Below are 27,142 nucleotides of genomic sequence, written 5' to 3' on the forward strand. Positions count from 1 at the left end.
AAAAAAATAGTCGCTGGATATTATTTTTTTTAATGAGGGTACATGTACAAGTAGAATTTATAATAATAAATCAACATAGTGTGGGCCTGGTGGCGACAAGGGTCCATAAAGGACGGACAGGAAATTTGCTAAATTTCTATAAGTAATCTAGACATTTTGAAGCAAGATCAGGACTTAACATCCGAAAATTTTTGACCTTAGTGGTCCAAAGTTTTAAACTACTTAGTTACTTCCAAGTGTTCAATTTAAAGTCAAAATTTTTAGGTTTTTGTCAATTTAAGGTTAAATATTTTAATTGTAATAATTAAAGGTTAAATATTTTCAATTTTTTCAATTAAAAGTTAAGGTGAGAGATGTCTGATGTGTTTAAAATATGCATGCTTTGCTCTTACTAGAAAATGACATGTAATATCCCTGATGTTTGTTCAATTCAAATTTAAAAGGAGATGAAGCATCTTGTCATGTAAGATATGAAAAGGTGATTTTATTAGAAAGTCATTTTTGTTACGTTAAAATGATTCAAATTATGATGTAACGTGTAATAACTTTTTCATTAAGCGTGCAATAATTAAATTTTTTAATATAATGTGTAACAATTAAATCTTCAGCATGATATGTAACAATTACATTTTTTAACATAATATGTAACAATTAAATTTTTAATCTGACATGTAACAGTTACATTTTTCAATATGACGTGTAATAGTTAAATTTTAAAATATGACGTATAATACAACATTTTTCAATATGACGTTAATAATATTTTTTTCAAAAAAAGTAATAATAATATTTCCCAACATATTGTACAGCAAATATTTAAAAAATATTTTTGAGATGTCATGTTATTAGCTCACGTGATTTTTATAATGTGTGATACATATTTCATCTATATGTCAACTTAACTTTTAATTATAAAAAATTAAAAATATTTGACTCTTAATTATTACAATTAAAATGTTTGATCTTTAGTCTCAATTTGAGCATTTAACTGTAAATTGCATGTAAGTTTTACCCTTTGTTCCACCTTTTTCCGACTTATAATGTCTACTTGTTCACTATAATTGACTGACAGAAAAAACACCCAAGTTTACTTGTAAGTCGTCTATTACGAAGACAAGCGCCTTATCTACAACGCAATCCTGATGCGATGGAGATAATCCCCCATCTCTATCCATCAATTCAAAAAGACGGAGATGTTTTGAAGCGCATTACTGAGGCCGAATTTGTTGACACGCCTTTACACATAGCAAATGTCGCTACGTGAATCTGTAAACGAGCTAAAATGTGGACAAAGGACACACCTTGCCTAGTTGCCATGTGAATTTATGAAAAAGTTGCTTTCTCGTAGAATGTGGGCAAAAGATTTCCATACCTAGTGAAAGTACAAGACCTATTCTAAGGTATCGTTAGTCTAGTATCAATGTTGACCATTCATGTTAAAAAATTCTCAAAAAAAAAAAAAATCAGAAAAGAGATACATCGCTAACATTTTGATAATTTAACTTCATTAACTAGTGATGATAGCAAGACAACTAGTCAACAAGGTTGATCCCATGCACTTCTGAGGGCAATAGCATTGAGGTGAATGTATGCCACCCTTAATTAGACATTGACATTTGAAGAAAAAGTTTGAGAAGGAGATAGAGAAGGGTAACCACCGAAATTTTTTGAGCTTAGTGGTTCCAATAATAGTTTGGGTTATTTCCATGAAATTACGAGAAAGAAGACCAAAGTTTTAAACTACTTCGTTCCATGAAAGCTGTATCTTTTTGTTCCACCTTTTCTAACTTGTAATGTTTTCTTTTCACTACAATTGATTGACTCAAAAAACACCCAAGTTTTCTTGTAAGTATGAAAGCTTTACCTTTTTATTTCGCTTTTTAGGGTTTCCTTGTTGACTTTAATCGACTGACAAAAAGGTCAGCGATCATGAAGACAAGCGCCTTACAAAGAATCGCAATCCTGATCTGGTAGAGATAATCCCTCCTCATTTCCTTCACAACCACAACTACTTTCTCTTTCAACAAGCTAGTTATTATAATTATTAGTTCAAACGCTTCCAGTTCTCTGCCTATCGCGTTTCTCGTCTCGCTATGATTACCGGATGGAGGGGAGCCGCTCTAGCAGGAAATATCGAGGCACTCTACGCATCAATTCAAGAAGATGGAGATGTTTTGAAGCGCGTTGATGAGGTGGAGTTTGTTGACACTCCCTTACACATAGCTGCAGCTGCAGGGCACACCGATTTTGTGATGGAGATGATGAACTTAAAGCCATCATTTGCTAAGAAGTTGAACCAACATGGTTTTAGCGCCCTTCACCTGGCCTTGCAAAACGGGCATAAAGAGACGGTGCTTCAACTCCTGGAAATCAATAAAGATCTTGTTCGTGTCAAAGGGAAGAATGGCTACACTCCTTTGCATTATGTAACTAGAGAAGGAAACCTTGATCTTTTGGCTAAATTTTTGGAGGATTGTCCTGAATGTGTCTTTGACGTGACAATTCACAGCTAGACTGCTTTTCACATTGCTGTTGAAAACGATAGATTAGCTGCTCTTCATGTCTTATCCAAGATGCTGAAGAAGACTGATTGTTGTCAAGGAGTGGTGAACCGGAAAGATAAGGATGGCAACACTGCCTTACACAGAGCTGCGGCCAAGAATTACCCCCAGGTCATCAAATCTCATTGACCCGCTCTAATTAATTTTACTTTTGGTAAAAAGAAATGGATCCTTTTTTGGTTGTATTTTGCGGTCATTAACCGATAGAAGTTTTTGTCTTGATTAAACCTAGATGCTCAAACTGCTATTAGCATGCAAGGCTGATAAAAATGTGACCAATCAAGCTGGTTTAACGGCTCTGGATGTTGCACGGGGCCAGGTTAACAACCGAGAAAGCATTAATATACTTGGAGTTTGTTCATTTGCTGGAGTTTCAACTTTATATAAGTTGTGGCAACTGATCGTCAAAATTTTAACAGAGGCATCAACAGAGATTTTTCAGGATATGGATGGCATTTCAAGCGACGACCGCAACGCTTTATTAGTAATATTGGGATTGCTACTAACAGCAACCTACCAAGCAATTCTTAGCCCGCCCGGTGGCGTTTGGCAGGGTGCAGGTACGGAAACTCGTTTAAGCTCGCCTAGCGTTGTTTGGCAGGTTGGAGCTCCAACCTCCACTCCCACTCCATTCCATCCTAGAAAAAGTAGAAATATCGTAGGAACATCAATCATGGATCCAGTTGAATTTCTTGTTTTCTATCTTACAATCTGTGCAGTGTTTATCGTAGCGTTTTTCTTAACATTGGGCCTCCTTAAACCTTTTCCCCGAGGTTTCAAGACTGCTCTTCAGGTATTATTGGCATTTTTTGCTATATGCTTTCAAGCGTCAATATATCCCATAATTCCGTTTTATTTTTACGTGCCCTTAGTTATCAACATATTTATATTTTTGGTTTTTGTTATAATGATGTCCATGTGTACTGCTTCCCGTGTATCCAAAATTAGCGTTATGGTACTAGGATGCTGGTTACTTGTTGGTGTCATTTATCAATCCTTCGCATCTTTCGGTTCTTAAGATTTCATATGTTCTCTGTTGTATCTCTATTTGTGGTTAAATGTATCACAACCAAAGTCAATTTGTCAGACAATCACCTCTCTTTTTTTTTTTTTTGAAGTTGTGAACCAGTTCAGTTTTATATTGTACTCCTGTTTTGGGAAAAAAAATTTAATGGAAAAAAATGTTTTCCCAACTATTTTTTTTTATTTCATAATGTAACGGATACTGTTAATTTCGAAAAAATAATAGTAAAATGTTGATTAATTAATAATAATAATTAATTAGTTTCAATAATCAATTTTTTAAATGAATAAAAACAAAAAAATTAGTTACATTTTAATTGATTGAATTTTAAAATGAAAAATTTGATAAATATTATATCCTACAATTATGAACGTGTAATGATAAAAAAAATGCTTTGATGTTCTTTGCATGTTATTTAACACGTAAACATGAATTCGGCCAAATTTGTCAAAGCCAGGTTATGTTAATAAAGCCCATGAATTTCTCAAAATATTTTCCAGGATTTGATATCTCAACCCTCAAGCCCACCTTCCATTTTAGGATGACAAATATCAGACATGAAGAACAAATAAGTCCAGAGGAAGTCATATATGGCAAAATACCAAGAGAAGGAACTGAAGTTGGAAGCAACAAGGGAAGAATTCGTGACTCAAAGGAACAGAAGCCATAGCATAACAAATGATGCTCTAAACGCACCGTTTCACTTAAACACAGCACCATGGCAGCATATCATATGTGTGAGAAACACACCGTTTCAGTAATTGGTGCTTTTCAAATTTTAGTTTAGAGAGGTTTATTAGATTAGAGTATTTTTATGTATTTGGAGAAGGGAATTCCAATTTTATTTTTTTTTAAAAAAAATTATATATCAGTTAATAAGTTAAATATTCAAATATTTTGATTAGTTTAGAATTAATTTGGTTTCCTTCATTTATTCCCACCTGTAAAAGCTATATATATTCTAAAGCTAGTATCATACCCTAATTTGGATTATTCAATGTGAATTGAGTTAACATTCTCTCACCATTGCTGCATCGGACGCTTTTCCTTTTATACCATGCTAGATTTTGTCCCGTGCTCCGTGCTCGGGTTAAAAAAAAAACTGTTGTAAAAAATGTTCATGGCAAAAAAATATACAATTTTTCGTACAAAAGGAGAGAGCATGCATTCATTTGCACCTATTCAAGTGAAAGTGAATGATCATAATGAAAATTAAGATCATTATTCACTCTTCAATTCGTTATGCTTGCTTAAACAAAAAATATAAAGCAATTTTTATAAATTTATACATTCATTTGTATCTACTTAACAAAAGGAGTGTGGCCATGAATAAAATTTACATTATGCTCTGATGTTATGTTTTTGCAGTTACTTTTGTGCATACAAAAGTTAACGTTATAGTGTTCTGTGGTGTTAACTTGAGGAATAGTTTTCTAGCTACTCGGTTGCTGACTGGTGATGGTAAAGTTTGCTCTTCTGATTCTATTCTTGTTGGAAGTGTCATTGATCTTGAAGCAGCAGCAGAACTTGGAGTGTAGCATTCTTGGTTTCGCAGCTCATCACAATCAAACATCTTGTGGCTGGTTATTCCTGATTTCATTACTTTGGTGGTTAAGCCTATGGTGAAAATCCTTCCTTGATTGATAAATGCTTTTTGCAGAAGGTGCAGCAAAAAGGTGTCAAGAACCAGTTTCAAAAGAGTAGAACAAACTACTTACATTTGAAAAACTGAAAGCAACAAAAATAATCATGTAAAACATATCCTTTTTTGAGTCCTATAAAGAGAAAGATTAGCTTGATAACTGTGCGTGAAACCACCGGAGTCTTGACTGATAATATCTTTTGTTAAAGCATAAAGCAATATCAATGTAAAAAGATCAATGAAAATTAATACACACATTAATTTTCAAAATAGTTAAGACGGGCAGTGATAAATAAGTAAAAAAAGGTAAAATCAAATAAAATCCTAACCAAAAAAGTAATGCTTTACTAATAGCCAAAAAGAAGAGATGATTTTATAATTTAAGGAATACCTTTGTTTCCTACATCTTCTCCTTCACCGATTTTCTCTTCAAGTTGCATCATCAAGGTGGACTCCGGCTCAATTGCATTTCATATGTCAAAACAATTTCAATTAATTGAACAAACTGAGAGAACAAAAAGTAAAAAGCAAGACATAAAAGAAATGAAATGAAATTACATGATAGTTCAAAAGTTTTTATTTTTGAAGTCATAGTTCCAAAATAGTTAAGACAAGTGGTGATAAATAAGCGAAAAAAGGGTAAAATCAAGTAGAAATTCTAACAAAAAATACTGCCTCCTAGTGTGTTATATTTTTTTGTCCATTTTATTTCTTCCTTACTAAAGAGTCAAAAAGAAAAGATGATTATATAATTTAAAGGATACTTTCGCTTTTTACATCTTCTCCTTCACCAATTTTTTCTTCAGATTGCATCATCAAGGTGGACTCCAGCTCAACTGCATTTCATATGTCAAAGAAATTTAAAGTAATTGAACAAACTAAGGCAACAAAACAAAAAAGAAATGAAACAAAATTATATGACATTTCAAAGGTTTTTATTTCCGGGGAATCAGTTTCAAAATTAACTTCCAAAATTATACACACATTAAATTCCAAAATTGTTAAACCAGCCAGTGATTAATAAGTTTAAAAAAAGTAAAAGTAAAATAAAATAAAAATTCAAGCCAAAGAAAAACTACTTCCCAATCCATTCCGTTTTTTTAATCCATCCTATCCTGACTAAATAGCAAAAACGAAAAATAATTATATAATTTAAAGAATATCTTTGTTTTTTTACATATTCTCTTTCATCGATTCTCTCTTCAAATTGCATCATCAAGGTATACTCTTATTCAACTGTATTTCTTATATTAAAAAAATTTTAAGTAATTGAACAAACTAAAGCAACAAAAAAAAAATGAAACGATATTTTATGACAGTTCGAAGGCTTTTAGTTGAGAAGATTTATTTTTGGTTGGGAAATGTAAGTTCCATTCAAAGCAAAAAAAAAAAAAGCTATTTTGTTTGAAGAATGAAGATCGAGGAGGGATGGAGTGGGAAAGTGTGTGCGCCTATATTTTTCATTTTCTTAAATAAATCATAAACAATTGTAATTTTCAACCTAGCAAGTGACTGAAAGCCTGTTAACGTGGCCATTGGTCATTGCCCACTTCAAAAGGCCAAGGCAAAGCTGATTGGGAAGTTTGGTTGTTGGCAGTACAACTGAACGTCATAATCATTGCTTCACTGTGCTCCGTTCACGTTTCATAAAGATTAAAAAACACTACAGTATTGAATGGGTGATTGAAAAGGGATGATGGACATCCCGAAGACCGATCCGAAGAACCAAAACAGGAAAACAAATTCAGGCCACCCACGTCGTCCAGTTGTACAAATCTCCATTAACCAAAACCTTTCACAGGAGTCTGAAAAGAGAGAAGAGCAAGTTAGAAAGAAAGGAATGAGGCCAAAAAACAAACCTAACGCCACAGTAAAAGGATGTGGGCATGCGGCCTGCCCAAGTTGACCAAAGCCTAAAACTTTTCTTGAGAAGGCCACTTAAAAGTTTACTTGTCAACTCTGGAAGCCCTAACGTGGCAAATTGTGAAAGTTACTTTGGTTTTTTTTTTTTTTTTTTATTATTAAGAGTATGCTTAATTTGATTTTTTTTAATTTAAAAATTATTGTGAAGTNGTTTTTTTTAATTTAAAAGTTATTATGAAGTTTTTATAAAAAATAATAATTTTAAAAATTAAATTAAAGTTATTTATAAATTTTTTATAATTTTTTTTATAAGTTATAATTTTTATTAAAATTATCATAAAATATATTTTTTTAAAAAGATAATATTGTAATTATTTTTAATAATAAAGATATTTTTGAAAAAAAATAAAAATTTTCTTGTATTTTTAAAAGAAGAGAAAAAAAAGGAAGTTCCTCCTTGGAGTTTTTTTTAAGCTATTTTTTTAAAAATTTTGTTCTTAAATAAAAGTACTTTTTTTTAATAGCTTATCAATTGATTATGTTTGAGCTGATTTTTACATTTAAAAAGTAAATAAGTTGAAAAAAAAGTTAGATCAAACATGCACTAAGTCATAGATTTTCACATGAATTGGCAGCAGGCTCCTCTAGGCTCTAGCTGAATTTTGAAAGGAATACAGAGCACAATTGAACAATATTCTTTATGACCTTTTGGGACAGGATAAAGTTTCTGCACCCAAAATTTTGCATACTACAGTAAACGTGATAGATTTAATTAGCCCCCAGCTTTTTGTTGATTTTATTTTGGTTATTGATGGTTTTGTTTTTTGTTTTTTTATTTTTGATTAAAAATAATATAATGAAAAAAAAAATAACAAGAAGTAAACAACAAAAACAAAAACAAGAACAGGTTATCAAACAATATCTTTCATGGAGAGATCTCATGAGGTTTGTGAATGTTTAACTATTGAGAGGAGCTGGAGCTCTCAGAGGCGGCTTCGGTTGCTTCATTATTTTTATGTTGAGAGCTTTTCAATGCAATTTTAAACGTCATTCATAAGAATAGCTTTTACAATTCATATATGTGAATAATGATATAGATAGATAAAAAAGTAACAGAAGAGAGTTTCACAATTGAAATACATACTTATAAAAAGATTAGCTGTGTATAAGCTATTAGGAAGGAAGAACGATTTTGTAACTATGATAGTAGTACCTTTTTTCTTTATTTAATTGTTTCTTTGATCACCATAATAAGAGGGCATCAAGTTGTTGCAGTGTTGCTGGTAAGTGGTGACATGGAAATTATTTTTTTTAGAAGTGAAAACTTTTGTTATTGTTTACGTAATTAAATGTAGATTTTTAAAATTAATATTTTTTGTTTTTTAAAAAATTTTAAGGATGATTTTATATCCTCTAAAGCTACTAGTCATCGTAGACAAATGTCACTGCATGGTTGAAAGGAAAAAAAGTATACATTTGGAAACAACGCGCATTTAGATAATTTAATCTTATTACCTAGTGGTAATGGCAAGACTACTAGTCAATAAGGTTGATCCCACTTCTGAAAACAATCAATAGGATTGAGTTGATTGACATTTGAGAAAACGTTTGAGAAGGAGATAGACAAGGTGAGCTTAGTTGTCCAATAATAGTTTGGGTTATTTCCATGAAACCACGTGAATGAAGACCAAAGTTTTAAACTACTTCGTTCCATGAAAGCTGTATCTTTTTGTTCCACCTTTTCCGACTTGTAATGTTTCCTTTTCACTATAATTGACTGACTCAAAAAATACCTTTTCTTTTAAGTATGAAAGTTCTACCTTTTTATTTTGCCTTTTCCCCACTTTTATTGTTTCCTTGTTGACTTTAATCGACTGACGAAAAAGTCACCGATCATGAAGACAAGCACCTTACAAAGAAACGCAATCTTGATGTGGTAGAGATAATCCCTCCTCATTTCCTTCACAAACCACAACTACTTTCTCTTTCAACAAACTAGTTATTATAATTATTAGTTCAAACGCTTCCAGTTCTCTGCCTATAGTGTTTCTCGTCTCGCTATGATTACCGGATGGAGGGGAGCCGCTCTAGCAGGAAATATCGAGGCACTCTACGCATCAATTCAAGAAGATGGAGATGTTTTGAAGCGCATTGATGAGGTGGAGTTTGTTGACACTCCCTTACACATAGCTGCAGCCGCAGGGCACACCGATTTTGTGATGGAGATGATGAACTTAAAGCCATCATTTGCTAAGAAGTTGAACCAACGTGGTTTTAGCTCCCTTCACCTGGCCTTGCAAAACGGGCATAAAGAGACGGTGCTTCGTCTCCTGGAAATTAATAAAGATCTTGTTCGTGTCAAAGGGAAGGAGGGCTACACTCCTTTGCATTATGTAACTGGAGAAGGAAACCTTGATCTTTTGGCCAAATTTTTGGAGGATTGTCCGGAATGTATCTTTGACGTGACAATTCACAACCAGACTGCTTTTCACATTGCTGTTGAAAACAATAGATTAGCTGCTCTTCGTGTCTTATCCAAGATGCTGAAGAAGACCGATTGTTGTCAAGACGTGGTGAACCGGAAAGATAAGGATGGCCACACTGCCTTGCACAGAGCTGCAGCCAAGAATTACCCCCAGGTCATCAAATCTCATTGACCCGCTCTAATTAATTTTACTTTTGGTAAAAGAAATGGATCCCTTTTGTGATTGTATTTTGCGGTCATTAATTGATAGAGGATTATGTCTTGATTAAACCTAGATGCTGAAACTGCTATTAGCATGCAAGGCTGATAAAAATGTGACCAATCAAGCTGGTTTAACGGCTCTGGATGTTGCACGGGGCCAAGTTAACAACCGAGAGAGCATTAATATACTTGGGGTTTGTTCATTTGCTGGAGTTTCAACTTTGTATAAGTTGTGGCAACTGATCGTCAAGTTTTTAGCGAAGGCATCAATAGAGATTTTTCGGGATATGGATAGCATATCAAGCGAGGACCGCAACGCTTCATTAGTAATATTAGGACTGCTACTAACAGCCACCTACCAAGCAATTCTTAGCCCGCCTGGTGGCGTTTGGCAGGGTCAAGTTTCCGAAACTCGTTTAAGCCCGCCTAGTGGAGCACCAACCTCCACTCCCACTCCAACCCATTCTAAAAAAAGTAGAAATATGGTAGGAACATCAATCATGGATCCAGGTGAATTTCTTGTTTTCTATCTTACAATCTGTGCAGTCTTCATAGTAGCGTTTTTCTTAACATTGGGCCTCCTTAAACCTTTTCCCCGAGGTTTCAAGACTGCTCTTCAGGTATTATTGGCATTTTTTGCTATATGCTTTCAAACCTCAATATATACCATTACTCCATTTTATTTTTACGTGCCCTTAGTTATCGACATATTTTTATTTTTGGTTTTTGTTATAATGATGTCCATGAGTACTACTTCCCGTGTATCCAAAATTAGCGTTACAGTACTAGGATGCTGGTTACTTTGGGGTGTCATTTTTCAATCCTTCGCATCTTTCATTTATTAAGATTTCATATTTTCTCTGTTGTATCTCTATTTGTAGTTAAATGTATCACAACCAAAGTCAATTTGTCATACAATCACCTTTTCTTCTTTTTTTTTTTTTTCCAGGTTTTGAACCAGTGCAGTTTTATGTTGTACTCCTATTTTGGGACAAAAAAATTTAAGGGAAAAAATGTTTTGCCAACTATTTTTTATTTCATAATGTAGCAGATATTGTTAATTTGGAAAAAATAGTGGTAAAATGTTGATTAATTAATGATAATGATTAATTAGTTTCAATAATCAATATTTTAAATGTATAAAAACAAATAAAACATCAGATTTTAATTGATTGAATTTTAAAATGATAAATTTGATAAATATTATATCCTACAATTATGAACATGTAATGACAAAAAAAAAATATGCTTTAAGGTTCTTTGCATGTTGTTTAGCACGTAGACATGAATCCAGGCAAATATGCCAAAAGCTAGATTATGTTAATAAAGTCCATGAATTTCATAAAATATTTTTCAAGATTTGATATTGTTAGAACTTTAAATTAGAAAATGTAGAAATTGGCTTCAAAGCGTGTATCAACATCACTATTTTTGAGATTTTATTCGTCCCTATTTGAAGTGTGCAAAAGAGTTATCGGCGTATAAACGTTGAAGATGCAATGAAGCTTAGTGATTGACGGTGTTTTGTATTGATAAGATCAATCCACTAAACACTCACCGAAGTATGACAAGATTATCACACTTCTATGATATTTTTTTGCAGCAAAATAATATAAAAAAAAAACTTGAAGAATATTTAAGAAATGAAGGAAACTGCTATTGTTTTCTGATATATGTTCTGTTGTCTAAAAGATAGTCTTTTTTATAGGCTTATATGCCTATTCCCAACAGACACAATTTGTGTCTCTTTCAAACAGTCACATTTGTCTATTTCAAATAGACATAACTCTTAGTTTTTCCCAACAGACGTGACTCCTCTTTTATTTTCTTCTTTTCAATAAATATAGTTTTCAAATATGATTTTTCTAATCGACATTTTATTTGAAAATGTTCCAACAATCCCTCACCATTTTCAAATTAATCCAAATTTTCTATAATTTTAGAAATCAATTGCATAAATGAATGTGTTTTTCAATTGAATCTTTACTTAGTGAAAATATGTTAAAGTTAAGCAAAATTACATGGTAAACTAAGCTTTAAACTAGCTATTTCATTTGGTTAATCGAACACATCTCACACAACTATTTCAACACCAATTAATGCATAGTATTCGACGACGCTTTTATAACCATGCGTCTGTATCCTCTTTTCATGACTGCTGTTAGAGCCAAGCTCTTGAACTCCTAGGAACAACCACACTTCAAACTCATATAAGTAGATCCCATAAAAAATACCCTGTTACTAAAGCATTCTAAGAATTTTATGTTATGGGTTTATTAATAGTATATAATTCATCATTTCTTTACCATTACAGGTACCTAGCACTTTACTTGGGATGGAATATTATATGATGTACTTTGTCTCATCGAAGTCAAGACTTCACGTTATACCAAGTGTTGAGTCGAGTTTCCACCATGGGTGACTTTTAATTTATGAGCTAGAGCCCCATCCCCTTTGAAGTTTTATTTACAAGATCTCTAGCAAGATTTTTGTAAAAGGATTCGTCAAGTTTTCATTAGACCTTACAAAAATTATAGTAATCACGTCATTAAAAATTAATTATTAGACATAGCTATGTCTTAATCCAATATGTCTAGACTTTCCATTGTACACTTGGCTATATGCTTTTGCTAAAGTTGTTTTACTATTACAACGGATAGAAATTAGAAAAATTGGTTTAGGCCAACAGAGCACACCATAGAGTAAATTTCCTAACCATTCGGCTTCCTTGGTGGCAGTAGCTAATGCAATAAATTTAGTTGCCATAGAAGAATCCGTTGTACACGTTTTCTTCTTAGATCCCCAAGAAATGGCACCCCCACCAAGCTTGAAAATTCATCTGCTTGTGGAAGCATGATTTTCTAAATTTGTAATCCAATAGCAAATGCTATATCTGGCATTGTACATGTCGTTGCAATATATTAAGCAACCAATTACTCTTGTGTATTGTAATGGATCAACAACTCTACTAGCATTAAGTGCTAATTTAATTTGAGAATACATGGGTGTAGATGTTGGTATAAAATTACTATAATCAAAAAATATTTTAAGTAGCTTTTCAATGTAGTGCGATTGTGACAACGCTATGTCATTTTCATTTTGAAATATTTTAATTCTTAAGATTACATCCACTACACTCATATCTTTCATTGTTTGATTCCAGACAATATTCAGGAAATATACTATCAAGTCCATATTCCTTTGGAAATCTTAAGACAATTCTTAAGTTGCTAAAGCAATTTAGCATTTCCTTGATTAGTTTTATTTTAAACTTGCTTGTATATTTCAGTATTTTCAGAAGCCAAAGCAAATGCTGACTCTAAGATTCTTACATGCTCTGAAAGCAAGTGAGTAATGACACCTTCTTGATCATAGAAAGGCTTGGTGGTCAAACGATCCGGATTCTGAAAATGGTTTTCAAAATAATTCTTCCTAGAATCCACAAATCCTAGCTTACCTTTCAATTTATAAGTCATAGCATAGGTATCCTTATTAGGCGCTACATTCCCGATGAAATCATTTAAAAAAAAAATTGCTTTACTTATTGTAAAGGAAACATTTCCTGTATGATAAAACTTATGGTAAACTTACCATATTCAACACCTAGTATTGTAAGCGTATTTCACTAGCAATAACATTACTCCCAATGACATCATAGTCTGCACAAGGCAAGTAAGTTTTTTTTTTTTTTTTTTAATTTTAAATCCTTCTTGATCTATTCTCATCCCTAAATATGGATCCTTGCATTTATACCAAACAAGTAATAGCAATAAACGGTTCCAATAACCTTTGAACATAGATTTGGAATATTCTACTTTCGTAGAATAAGCTCTACCATAATTTTTGGTTTCTCTCATGTTATCCAGTAACCAAAAATATGATTTTCATGAATATTCTTTTAATAGTAAACATTGTAGTTATATTCATAATTTCCCAATTATAAATTTCTTTTTAAAGTTTCTTCCTCTTCGTCTCATGACGTTCTCCACCTTCTTTTGGACTAGTAAAAAAAAATATTACCACACACAATATTTACATATCTCTCATAACAACTTACTAATATATATATATATATATATATATATATATATATATATATAATTGTATAAATATATTCTATATACATATATTTAATTTATACATAAGCATTACTATAATTTATAATAAACTTTATTTATATAATTATACTTAATAACTTTATTAGTTATCACCTTTGATTTTATAACATATTGTTTATAATTAGTTATTATNCATGGGCAATGGAAAGGCTTTGGTTTGGTCCTACGAGGCCCTTTTTTTTTTTTTTGTTAATGTAATATCATTTTTGAGATATTTCTTTGATTATAAAGCATTAAAAATTCTTAGGAATTTTAATAATTAATTTTTCAGAGTAGATACCTTTAGAATAATTTATACAAATTAAATCAATTAAGTGAAGAAAGTTTACCTATAATCTGATGCAAAACTATTTTGCTATTTTCTTTGTCAACATCAACTTGGTCGAATTTTATTAAAATCACAAGTCAATCAAGAAATGGAGCTGAAGTTGGAGGCAACAAGGAAAGAAATCGTGGCTCGATGGAACAGAAGCCATAGCATAACAAATGGTGCTCTAAACGCACTGTTTCACTTAAACACAGCACAAAGGCAGCATATCATATGTGTGTGAAACACACCATTTCATTAATAGGTGCTTTTCAAATTCTTGATTAGATAGATTTATTAGTTTAGAGTTTTTTTTTTATATATTTGGAACCCTATTTTTTAAAAAGAAAAATCAAATATTTGAATGTTTTGATTAATTTAGAGTTAATTTGGTTTTCCTTCATTTATTCCCACCTGTAAAAGCTGCATATATTCTAACGCTTGTGCTGTACCCTGATCATTCAATGAGAATTGAGTTGACATTCTCTTATCTTTACTGTGTCGCTTTCCTTTTATACCATACAAGTTCAAAGCTCCTTCCTACAAAACATAGCTTTTTTGGATATGGAGAAAAGAAATATGAATTTGACTGATGGAAAAACGTGAGTTGATTATTTGTTTATAAAGTTGGACTTAGTAATGGGTTTCCAAATTGATGAAACGTGGGTTGACTGCTTCTTTTCTAAATTTGGACTTATTAATGGGTTTAGAGATTGAAAAGATAGACATTATCTAAGTTGACACGTAAGTAAATGAAGAAGCCCTTTGAAGCTTTTTTTACTTATGTTATAGATTTTCACATGAACTGACAGCAGTCTCCTCTAGGCTCTAGCTGACTTTTGAATAGGATGCGGAGCAAAATTGCACAACATTCTTCATAACCTTTTGGGGCAGGATTAAGTTTCTGCACCCAAAATTTTGCATACTACCGTAACAATGATAAATTTATTTAGCCCCAGCTCTTTGTTGATTTTATTTTGGTCATTAATGGTTTTGTTTTTTGTTTTTTATTTTTGGTTAAAAAGTAAAAATAATGAAAAACAAAAACAATAACAAAAAATAAAAAAACAAGAACAAAAACAAAAGCTGGTTATCAAACAATATCTTAATTTCATGGAGAGATCTCAGGTTTGTGAACGTTTAACTATTGAGAGGAGCTGGGGCTCTGAGAGGCGGCTCTTGTTGCTTCATTATTTTTATGTTGAGAACTTTTCAATACAATTTTAAACGTCATTTGTAAGTATAGTTTTTACAATTCATATATGTGAATAATGATATAGATGGATTAAAAAGTAACAGAAGAGAGTCTCACAATTGAATACTAACTTCTAAAGAGATTAGCTGTGTGCAAGCTATTAGGAAGGAAGAACGATTTTGTAACTATGATAGTAGTAACTTTTTTCTCTTTATTTAATTCTTTGTTTGATCACCATAATAAGAGGGCGTCAGGTTGTTGCAGTGTTGCTGGTAAGTGGTAACATGAAAATTATTTTTTTAGAAGTGAAAACTTTTGTTATTATTTACGTAATTAAATACAGATTTTTTAAATTAATATTTTTGTTTTTTAAAAAATTTTAAGGATGATTTTATATCCTCTAAAGTTACTAGTCATCGCTGACAAATGGCACAGCATGGTTGAAAGGAAAAAAAGTATACATTTGGAAACAACAGGCATTTAGATAATTTCACTTTATTAACTAGTGGTAATGGCAAGACTACTAGTTAATAAGGTTGATCCCACTTCTGAACACAATAAATAGGATTGAGTTGAATTTTCGCCCCCCTTAATTAGACATTTACATTTGAGAAGACGTTTGTGAAGGAGATAGACAAGACAAGGGTGCCCACTGAAAGTTTTTGAGCTTAGTTGTCCAATAATAGTTTGGGTTATTTCCATGAAACCACGAGAAAGACCAAAGTTTTAAACTACTTCGTTCCATGAAAGCTGTGTCTTTTTGTTCCACCTTTTCCGACTTGTAATGTTTCCTTTTCACTATAATTGAAATTGAGTGACTCAAAAAATGCCCTACTTTTCTTGTAAGTATGAAAGATTTACCTTTTTATTTCGCATTTTAGTGATTCGTTGTTGACTTTAATCGATTGACTAAAAAGTCACCGAGCAAGAAGACAAGCACCTTACAAAGAAACGCAATCCTGATGTAGTAGAGATAATCCCTCCTCATTTCCTTCACAAACCACAACTGATTTCTCTTTCAACAAACTAGTTACTATAATTATTAGCTCAAACGCCTCCAATTCCCTGCCTATACCGTTTCTCGTCTCGCTATGATTACCGGATGTAGGGGAGCTGCTCTAGCAGGAAATATCGAGGCACTCTATACATCCATTCAAGAAGATGGAGATGTTTTGAAGCGCATTGATGAGGTGGAGTTTGTTGACACTCCCTTACACATAGCTGCAGCCGCAGGGCACACCGATTTTGTGATGGAGATGATGAACTTAAAGCCATCATTTGCTAAGAAGTTGAACCAACGTGGCTTTAGCTCCCTTCACCTGGCCTTGCAAAACGGGCATAAAGAGACGGTGCTTCGTCTCCTGGAAATTAATAAAGATCTTGTTCGTGTTAAAGGGAAGGAGGGCTACACTCCTTTGCATTATGTAACTAGAGAAGGAAACCTTGATCTTTTGGCCAAATTTTTGGAGGATTGTCCTGAATGCATCTTTGACGTGACAATTCACAACCAGACTGCTTTTCACATTGCTGTTGAAAACGATAGATTAGCTGCTCTTCATGTCTTATCCAAGATGCTGCAGAAGACTGATTGTTGTCAAGGCGTGGTAAACCGGAAAGATAAGGATGGCAACACTGCCTTGCAGAGAGCTGCAGCCAAGAATTACCCCCAGGTCATCAATTCTCATTTACCCGCTCTAATTAATTTTACTTTTGGTAAAAGAAATGGATCCTTTTGTGATTGTATTTTGCGGTCATTAATTGATAGAGGATTAGGTCTTGATTAAACCTAGATGCTGAAACTGCTATTAGCATGCAAGGCTGATAAAAATGCGACCAATCAAGCTGGTTTAACCGCTCTGGATGTTGCGCGGGACCAGGTTAACAACCGAGAGAGCATTAATATACTTGGAGTTTGTTCATTTGCTGGAGTTTCAACTTTATATGAGTTGTGGCAACCGATCGTCAACTTTTTAACAATGGCATCAACGGAGATTTTTCAGGATATAGATAGCATATCAAGCGAGGACCGCAACGCTTTATTAGTAATATTAGGACTGCTACTAACAGCCACCTACCAAGCAATTCTTAGCCCGCCTGGTGGCGTTTGGCAGGGTGAAGTTTCCGAAACTCGTTTAAGCCCGCCTAGTGGAGCTCCAACCTCCACTCCCACTCCCACTCCAACCCATTCTACAAAAAGTAGAAATATGGTAGGAAGATCACTCTTGGGTCCAAATGAATTTCTTGCTTTCTATCTTACAATCTGTGCAGTCTTTATAGTAGCGTTTTGCTTAACATTGGGCCTCCTTAAACCTTTTCCCCGAGGTTTCAAGACTGCTCTTCAGGTATTATTGGCATTTTTTGGTATATGCTTTAAAATGTCAATAATTACCATAACTCCATTTTATTCTTTCATGCCCTTAGTAATCGACATATTTATATTTTTGGTTTTTGTTATAATGATGTCCATGTCGAGTGCTTTCCGTGTATCCAAAATTAGCGTTATAGTACTAGGATGCTGGTTCCTTTTGGGTGTCATTTTTCACTCCGTATCTTTCATTAATTAAGATTTCATATTTTCTATGTTGTATCTCTATTTGTAGTTAAATGTATCACAACCAAAGTCAATTTGTCATGCAATCACCTCTTCTTCTTCTTCTTTTGTTGTTTTCCAAGTTTAGAACCAGTGCAGTTTTTTTTTTTTTGAAAGGTTGAGTGTAGTATTAAATTCAAGATCGATAGGGAGAGTCCCTGTACAATCATGCAAAAGCCGCAGTAAAACAAAAAAGAACCTGCGGAAGAATCCTTCTCATGACAGAAACAGAAAAAGATTTTCCAAGGAAGAGGTGAGAAGGGACCCTGTACAAAAAACACCCCTGTGAAATCAACCAGTGCAATTTATATTGTACTCCTATTTTGGGACCAAAAAAATTTAATGGAAAAAAATGTTTTGCCAACTATTTTTTTATTTCATAACGTAATAGATAATGTTAATTTGGAAAAAATAGTAGTAAAATGTTGATTAACTAATGATAATGATGAATTAGTTTCAATAATCAATTTTTTAAAATGAATAAAATCGAAAAAAAGTTACATTATAATCGATTCAATTTTAAAATAAAAAATTTGATAAATATTATATCCTACAATTATGAATATGTAATGATAAAAAAAAATATGCTTTAAGGTTCTTTGCATGTTATTTAACCGGTAAGCATGGATCCAGACAAATTTTCCAAAAGCCGAATTATGTTAATAAATCCCATGAATTTCTCAAAATATTTTCCAGGATATGATATATCTCTCAACCCTCAAGCCCACCTTCAAATTTAGGATGACAGATATCAGACATGAAGAACAAATAAGTCCAGAAGAAATCATAAATGGCAGAATATCAAGAGAAGAAGGAACTGAAGTTGGAAGCAACAAGGAGAGAAATCGTGCCTCAAAGGAACACAAGCCATAGCAGAACAAACGGTGCTTTAAACGCACCGTTTCACTTAAACACAGCACAAAAGCAGCATATCATGTGTGTGAAACACACGGTTTCAGAAATAGGTGCTTTTCAAATTTCAGTTTAGATTGGTTTATTAGCTTAGAGTTTTTTTATATATTTATTTATTTTAAAAAAAAAATTATGTACAAATTAATGAATCAAATATTCTGACATTTTGATTACTTTAGAGTTAATTTGGTTCTCCTTCATTTATTCCCACTTGTAAAAGCTGTAAATATATTCCAACGCCGGTACTATACCCTAATTTGGGCCATTCAGTGAGAATTGAGTTAACATTCTCTCATCTTTGCTGCATGCGCCGCTTTTCCTTTTCTACCATATTTTCACATGAGCTGGCAGCAGGCTCCTCTAGGCTCTAGCTGAATTTTGAAAAGGATGCAGAGCACAATTGAACAACATTTTATGACCTTTTGGGGCAGGATTAAGTTTCTGCACCCAAAATTTTGCATACTACCGTAAAATGATCGATTTATTTAGCCCCAGCTTTTTGTTGATTTTAGTTTGGTTATTGATGGTTTTTATTTTCGGTTAAAAAATAAAAATAATGAAAAACAAAAAATAACAAAAAGTAAAAAACAAAAACCAAAGCAGGTTATCAAGCAATATCTTTCATGGAGAGGTCTGAGGTTTGTGAATGTTTAACCATTGTGGGGAGCTGGGGCTCTGAGAGGCGGCTCCTGTTGCTTCATTCATTTTATGTTGAGAACTTTTCAATACAATTTTAAACGTCATTCGTAAGTCTAGTTCTTCTTACAATTCATATATGTGAATAATGATATAAATCGATGGATTAAAACGTAACAGAAGAGAGTCTCACAATTGAAATACTTACTTATAAAAAGATTAGCTCTGTGCAAGTTATTAGGAAGAACAATTTTGTAACAAGGATATTAGTAACTTTTTTTCTTTATTTAGTTGTTTCTTTGATCACCATATTAAGAGGTGGTCGAGTTGTTGCAGTGTCGCCGGTAAGTGGTAACATGGAAACTATTTTTTTAAGAAGTGAAAACTTTTGTTATTATTTACGTAATTAAATGCAAACTTTTTGCATTAATATTTTTGTTTTTTAAAAAATTTTAAGGATAATTTTATATTCTCTAAAGTTACTAGTCATTGCTGACAAATGGCACTGAATGGTTGAAAGGAAAAAAAGTATACATTTTGAAACAACAGGCATTTTGATAATTTAACCTTATTAACTAGTGGTTAAGGCCAGACTACTAGTCAATAAGGTTAATCCTACTTCCTAGGACAATAAATAGGATTGAAGTGAATTTTCGCCGCCCTTAATTAGACATTGACATTGGAAGAAAAAGTTTGAGAAGGAGATTGACAAGGGAAACCACCGAAATTTTTTAGCTTAGTGGTCCAATGGTAGTTTGGGTTATTTCCATGAAACTACGAGAATGAAGGCCAAAGTTTTAAACTACTTTCCTTCCATGAACGCTCTGACCTTTTTGTTCAACCTTTTCCGACTTGTAATGTATCCTTTTCACTATAATTGACTGACTCAAAAACACCCAAGTTTTCTTGTAAGTATGAAAGTTTTACCTTCTAATTTCGCTTTTTTCCAGTTTTTACTATTTCTTTGTTGAGTGTAATCGACTGACTGAAAAACACCGAAGTTTACTTGTAAGTTCGTCGATCATGAAGACAAGCACCTTATAAAGAAGCGCAATCCTGATGCAGTAGAAATAATCCCACTTCATTTCCTGTAGAAACTACAACTACTTTCTCTTTCACCCAACTAGTTACTATAATTATTAGCTCAATTCTTTGCCTATATATAGCGTTTCTCGTCTCGCTATGATTGCCAGGTGGAGGGGAGCTGCTCAAGCAGGAAATATCGAGGCACTCTATGCATCAATTCAAGAAGACGGAGATGTTTTGAAGTGCATTGATGAGGTGGATTTTGTTGACACTGCCTCGCACATAGCTGGAGCCGCAGGGCATACCGATTTTGTGATGGAGTTGATGAACTTATAGCCATCGTTTGCTAAGAAGTTGAACCAAAGTGGTTTTAGCTCCCTTCACCTGGCCTTGCAGAACGGACATGAAGAGATGGTGCTTCGTCCCCTGGAAATGGATAAAGATCTTGTTCGTGTCAAAGGGAAGGAGGGCTACACTCCTTTGCATCATGTGATAAGAGAAGGGAACATTGATCTTTTGGCCATATTCTTGGAGGATTGTCTTAAGTGTATCTTTGATGTGACAATTCATAATCAGACTGCTTTCTACATTGCATTGGAAAAATATCATCCATTATAATTTTAATTATTTTTAATTAATTTTTAACATGACTTGACAATAATATTTTTTAAATAATTTTAAACAAATTGAAATAGTTTAGTTTTCTCTATCTCGCCATCCAAATAAAAATTTTAAAATTAAATCTCTATTTCTCTCTCTGGTTAAATACTGTTTATCTCGCCATCTAACTTTTTTTCACCATCCCAAAGAGCAGAAATGACATAAGCTCTTTCTTATTGTATTTTATTTTTTGGGATTGTGGATCTTGGGGTTTTCAAAGACGATGAACAACGATTTTGCTCTTCTATGATGATTGCAGTCAGTATGATGAATGTGGTAACTGGATGCTTTCTGATGATGACTTGATTCAAAACGTATGCTGCGATAGAGATGCCTGTATTGATAAGTTGGAGCGAATTGGTTAAGATGATGGGCTCAAGGAAAAGGAATAACTACAACATGTTTGATAGGTTTTATGGTGGTTCACGGATTTATTGTGTCTGAGATTTGGATGATTGTTAAGCATGTTTGTTGGTAATTTTGTTTCTTTTTATGAGATTTTGAGTTAGAATTGTTCAAGGAATATTTTGTAAAGAGAGTATATTTTGTTTTTGTATAAGGGGAGTGAGCAAGACCCTCCCGATAGGGATATATTTTGTCTTACTTTGGAGGGTTATGGAGTTTTGTAACTTTTTTTTATGAAATGCACAATTTCATGACTTAGAAAAAAAAGTATGTGTTTTAGGTTCTTGGGTTTATTGGTTTATTCATTGAATCCCAAAGTTAAGGAGTTGAAATTAATTAAACACATTTGTACATTAAAACACCGTATGACTTTGACAACTTAAATCTAGTTGCGAGCAAGCAAATCCATTAGTTATTAGATATTATATTACTGATTTTTAGGTATTGTGTCACTAGTTTTTAAGTATTACGAGACTAGTTTTTAGGCATTACGTGACTTAATCATTGCGTGACTGAGTTTCAAGCATTGCATGACTTATTTTTAAGCAATGTCTAAGTCACATAATGTCTTACTAACTAATCACGCAATGCCTTACTAACTAGTCACGTAATGCCTTACTAACAAATCACGCAATGCCATATCAGTCAATCACACAATACCTAAAAATTAGTCACGCAATGCTTTAAAACTAGTCACGTTATATCCAAAATCAGTCATGCAATGTCTAAAAATTAGTAACATAATGCTTAAAAACTAATCACATAATGCCCCAAAATCGATTACACAATGCCTAAAAACCACTAAAACTATTGAATTCCATTTAACAAGATCAACAACTTCAAACGATACACCATATTTCATTTAACAACATAATTAACGAATATACTTACTTGACAAAGAATACTCAAAATGCTCAAAGGTTTTTTTTCATATATCAAAAATTATTTCAAAATGCTTAAAAATGCTCAAAAGTTTTTCTTCATGTATTAAAAACTATTTTAAAAAGCTCAAAATGCTTAAACGTTTTTCTTCTAGTAAAGAATGTTCCAAAAATGAATGATCTGACAAGGAAAACTTAAAGAATTTGAGTCAGTTTGAAGCTCGAATCTAAACATACTTAACCCGTTAATAGGTTTCGGGTCGAGACATGGAGCGAAACAAATGGATCGGTTTTATTGAGGGTAATTTTGTTCAAATTTTAATTTTTTTTGACTAAAAGCAATTAAAATTATAAAAAAACTTATTTTCATGAACGTCTTATGCATGAGGTCTATTTATAAAAAGAACTCAAAATTGACTATAGTCAAAACATGGTGAACCGAAATGATAGGGATGGCAACACTGCCTTGCACAGAGCTGTGCCCACTAATCATCCCCAGATGATCAAACCTCATCCATCTGCTCGATTTACTTCTACTTGTTTGCTAAAAGAATGGATCCTTGTTTTTTATTGTATTTTATGTCTCAATTATTAAACAGATGCTCAAATTACTATTAGCATGCAAGGCTGATAAAAAATGTGACCAATCAGGCTGGGTTAACAGCTCTGGATGTTGCACGGGGCCAGGTTAACAACGGAGGGAACATTAATATAGTGCGTGTATGCTCATTTCCTGGAGTTTCAACCATAGGTAAGTCGTGGCAACCAATTTTCAAGTTTTTAACAAAGACATCAGCGGAAAATTTTAAAGATATGGATTAACATATCAAGCGAAGACCGTAACGCTTTATTAGTAACATTAGGACTGCCGCTAACAGCCGGTCCAACCCATCCTAGAATAAATAGAAATCTGGTGGGAAGATCAGTCATGCATCCATTTCATTTTCTTGTTTTCTATCTTACAAACTGTGCAGTCTTTATAGTAGCGTTTTTCCTAACCTTGGGCCTCCTTGGACCATTTCCCCTAGGTTTGAGGACTGCTGTTCAGGTAATATTGGCATTTTTTGCTCTATGCTCTCAAATGCCAATATATGCCATATCTCCATGTTATTTTTTAATGCCCATAGTTATCGACGTGTTTTCGTTTTTGGGTTTTGTTAGAATGATGTCCATGTGTAATGCTCCCCTGGTATCGGTAATTAGCGTTGTAGTACTAGGAGGCGTGTTTCTTTTAGATGTCTTTTAATTTCTCAATCCTTGTCTAGCATGCTTGTTATTCCTTTTCCTTCTTCTGCATCGGTTCTGCAGACTCTGGTACAAACAACGTTAAGTCAAGCCTGATCAACACTCAAATTGGCGTACGTACCACCCTTGAAGATGGACGCATCTTGCATCAATTAACATTTCACATTTTCTATGTTGTAGCTGTATTTGCAGTTTTATGTATCACAACCAATGTCAATTTCTCATACGCTCACCTCTTCTTCTTGCTTTCTTTCTTTTTTTCCCTTTTTTTTTTCAAAATTTTGAACCGGTGCAGTTTTATATTGTACTCCTATTTTGGGACAAAAAAAATAAAAAAAAATTAATGGAAAAAATTGTTTTGCCATTTCAAAATATAACAGATAATGTTAATTTGGAAAAAAATACTAGTAAAATGTTAATTAATTAATGATAATCATTAATTAATTTCAATAGTCAATTTTTCATAAAGGAATAAAATAAAAAAGTCATTACATTTTAATTGAAAAATAATAAATTAAATTTCAAAATAAAAATATGATCAATATTATATCCGACAGTGAACATGTACGGTAAAAATATGCTTTAAGCTTCTTCCCATGTTATTTAACACGCAAGCATGAATCCAGGCAATTTCGCAAACAGCCAGATTATGTTAATAAAGCCCATGAATTTCACCCTTAGGTTATTTAATAAATTTTTGCTGTAAATAGTACTAGAAACAAAAGTAAATCTTTTTAAAGGATTTACCACTTTTAACAAAGAAAACGAACAAGGTCAGCATAAAAAAAAATTAAGTAAAACCTTAAATTGCTATGACAATAATTTTAGACCAATATTATATATGTTTATCTTATCATGTAATGTATAAGCTTGATAAATTAAGGTGCATTTTCCTCAAAAATTACCATCTCAGCTAATTAACACTTAAATAGTGAATTTAATTAAATTTTAAAGTATGCTTGATTAACATCCAATAAATACTTAATAAGATTTTTTAATTAGCTTGATTTGGGGATATATATAAAAATTCATACTCACAAATATATTTAATTTAATAGATTAATAATACATAGAAAGAATTAATTGGAAATGATATATACAAACCGGATTCAATTATAGGTTATTGTTGAACAATAAGATCTTATTATAATTTTACATAATTCTTCAATTTAAGAAAATATATATTCCATTCATTCTTTTTTTTTAAGTTTCTTTTTATTAAATAGTTAATACTCGTTTTATATTCTAACTTATTTTTGCATAAATTATTTTTTTTACTTTTTGATATTAAAATATAACCACGAAATAGCAATTTTCTAAAAAAAATTAAAATTTTAATATAAAATAAACTAAAATCAATCTTTTTCTCACTTTGATGTATTAATTAAAAATTTATTTGATATGTCAACATGTCACATCAATATCACATAATATAAAAATTACAAGTATAATTTTCACAAACGACAATTAATCAAATTATTAATTATAAAATCTATTTGATACAAAATAAAAATAAAGAAATACAAAATAAAAGTAAGAGACTTGATTGAACATAACAAAAAATTAAAAATTTATTTTTTAAATAATTTTAAAAAAATTTAGATATTATATTTAAATTTTTTTGAAATTTATTATATCATGTTCGGTTGACATGAAAAAAAAATAAGGAAAACTTTAGGAGAAAATCATACAAAGGGCTTATTATACAAAGGGCTTCCTTGCTTGACACTTGGCAATTATAGAAGAAGCCCCAAAAGTTATGAAGTTACAAAATTACCCCATTATCAAGCAAAAATCTTAAATAAGTTACTATTTTTAGCCAAATAAATGGCATTAATTATTTATACATATCATAACACTTTTTATTTTATGATATAATAATAACTTATTAGTTTGATTATAATTTAAATTCATCCAAGATAAAAATATTTAGAACAAAGTGATAAAGTAAATAGCATGACTCAAAAGTTATTTACATAGAAAAAACATTAAAAAATTTTCCTTATTTTTAACTTAAATATTATTATAATTTAAAACTCTCTTCACACCGTGCTTAGTTAAATCTCTTCCTCATGGACCAAATACCAATCTATAACTATAAATCCCTTTGGGCTTCCTTGCTTGACACTTGGCAATGGTATTGCTTGAAGGAAGAAATCAACTATAAAGCCCAAATTCAAGAGTCAATTACTTTGTGAGAGGTTCACTTCTAAATGAAATGACATTTACACTAGTTTAACTATTTGACAAGTCTAATTGCTTGATCATTCTCACTTTCTATATTTATTAATAATATAAAAAAATTCTCAACAAACAAATAAATGAAAATAAACTAAATTCAAAATATAAGTTTGTTTACTTACATGTCAATAATTTTTTTGATGATAGCCATATAAAGGTACACAAATCTCATAAAATTTTCAAAATGAGTGTTTTCAAAGTTTTTTTCTTCATTCAACAACTAAAAAATATATTTTCTCTTAAACACACGTAAAATTTGACGTTATTAGAATAGCGTATTTCAAGTCTATCTTACCATCTAAAATTTATGAGTATAAATAAGAAAAAAAAGTTAAAAGAAAATTGAGTAGTAAAAAGAAGTACTATAAGTTGTATTGTTACACTTTTTTGCTTCATCATCAGCAAATAAGTACATAACTGATTATACAACTTCATATCACTAAATGAACTTGATTATGGAAAAAAAAATAAAGCACTTACATGCATTTTAGATCACTAAATCAACTTAACTATTAAAAAAAAAACACTTACATGCATGTAGTCGTCCTATTTAAGCTAATAAATAATCTCATGTAAGATTTTTACAACAAATTGAGCGTTTAAAATTATGAATAACCAAAAAGGGTTGTTATATTTAAAGGAAGTCTCAAAGGGTTTTTAGCTTGACACTTGACTAGGTTTTTGGTTTGACACGTGGTTGTTGAGGCGTGGGCTTGAAGTATAATGGGATTTGTGGTTGAGTTTTTAGGCGTGAGCTGAGGTCTAGGGTTGGGTTTGAATTAGATTGTTTTCATCTCACGGTTATATGTGAGTATTAATAAAAAATAATTTTTTTATTCCATTATTTATTACTCTCATATCATTTTTCAGTGTTAAATGTAACTAATGTAAAAGGATACATATCAACTAGCTAAGAGATAGGGCTTTAAGAGAGATTGAGTTATTACATATTTTATTTTTCAAGTGTTAACTGTAAGGGCGGAGCTAGTCATTTTTTTTTTAGAGGGCCAAAGGCTGAGAAGAATAAAAGTTAAAAATTTTTAAAATTAATATATTGAACTTAACCATTAATAATCAAAAGTAAGGATGTCAACGGGTACATTATTATAGGGTACCCGCGGGTTTATACCCGATTATACAGGATTAGGGT

The 27,142-nt window shown here is 32.0% G+C and overlaps 3 protein-coding genes across 7 annotated transcripts; all 3 read left to right on the top strand.

The window, feature by feature from the left end:
* On the top strand, positions 1,698-4,413 carry LOC18611864. 5 transcript variants are annotated; one of them, XR_001929443.1, is made up of 3 exons: positions 1,698-2,880; positions 2,981-3,354; positions 4,086-4,413. XR_001929443.1 is itself a non-coding variant. In XM_018127344.1 (3 exons), the coding sequence occupies exons 1-3, from the start codon at positions 2,574-2,576 to the stop codon at positions 4,128-4,130; spliced, it is 705 nt and encodes a 234-aa protein (XP_017982833.1). In that variant the 5' UTR covers positions 1,698-2,573; the 3' UTR covers positions 4,131-4,413. The 5 variants fall into 5 exon arrangements, 4 of the variants coding, with proteins under 4 accessions (XP_017982833.1, XP_017982838.1, XP_017982829.1 ...); XM_018127344.1 differs by having other exon boundaries at positions 1,698-2,672; positions 2,794-3,354; XM_018127349.1 differs by having other exon boundaries at positions 1,698-2,672; positions 2,794-3,121.
* Positions 8,993-10,657, top strand: LOC18611865 (ankyrin repeat, PH and SEC7 domain containing protein secG). The gene is made up of 2 exons (XM_018127319.1): positions 8,993-9,729; positions 9,851-10,657. Exons 1-2 carry the CDS (start codon positions 9,151-9,153, stop codon positions 10,619-10,621), a joined length of 1,350 nt encoding a protein of 449 aa, XP_017982808.1. The 5' UTR covers positions 8,993-9,150; the 3' UTR covers positions 10,622-10,657.
* On the top strand, positions 16,488-18,859 carry LOC18611866 (ankyrin repeat, PH and SEC7 domain containing protein secG). Its single transcript, XM_018117079.1, has 3 exons — positions 16,488-17,109; positions 17,206-17,738; positions 18,683-18,859. The coding sequence occupies exons 1-3, from the start codon at positions 16,488-16,490 to the stop codon at positions 18,857-18,859; spliced, it is 1,332 nt and encodes a 443-aa protein (XP_017972568.1).

The sequence above is a fragment of the Theobroma cacao genome, chromosome 1 (genome assembly GCF_000208745.1).
Source record: "Theobroma cacao cultivar B97-61/B2 chromosome 1, Criollo_cocoa_genome_V2, whole genome shotgun sequence".
NCBI classification, from domain to species: domain Eukaryota; kingdom Viridiplantae; phylum Streptophyta; class Magnoliopsida; order Malvales; family Malvaceae; genus Theobroma; species Theobroma cacao.

Coding starts and splice junctions, on each gene's coding strand:
- LOC18611865 (XM_018127319.1), top strand. CDS start 9,151: ATGATTACCGGATGGAGGGGAGCCGCTCTAGCAGGAAATATCGAGGCA. Junction 9,730..9,850: donor CAGCCAAGAATTACCCCCAG/GTCATCAAATCT, acceptor GATTAAACCTAG/ATGCTGAAACTGCTATTAGC.
- LOC18611864 (XM_018127338.1), top strand. CDS start 2,574: ATGCTGAAGAAGACTGATTGTTGTCAAGGAGTGGTGAACCGGAAAGAT. Junction 2,673..2,793: donor CGGCCAAGAATTACCCCCAG/GTCATCAAATCT, acceptor GATTAAACCTAG/ATGCTCAAACTGCTATTAGC.
- LOC18611866 (XM_018117079.1), top strand. CDS start 16,488: ATGATTACCGGATGTAGGGGAGCTGCTCTAGCAGGAAATATCGAGGCA. Junction 17,110..17,205: donor TCTAATTAATTTTACTTTTG/GTAAAAGAAATG, acceptor AACTGCTATTAG/CATGCAAGGCTGATAAAAAT. Junction 17,739..18,682: donor GTTTCAAGACTGCTCTTCAG/GTATTATTGGCA, acceptor AATATTTTCCAG/GATATGATATATCTCTCAAC.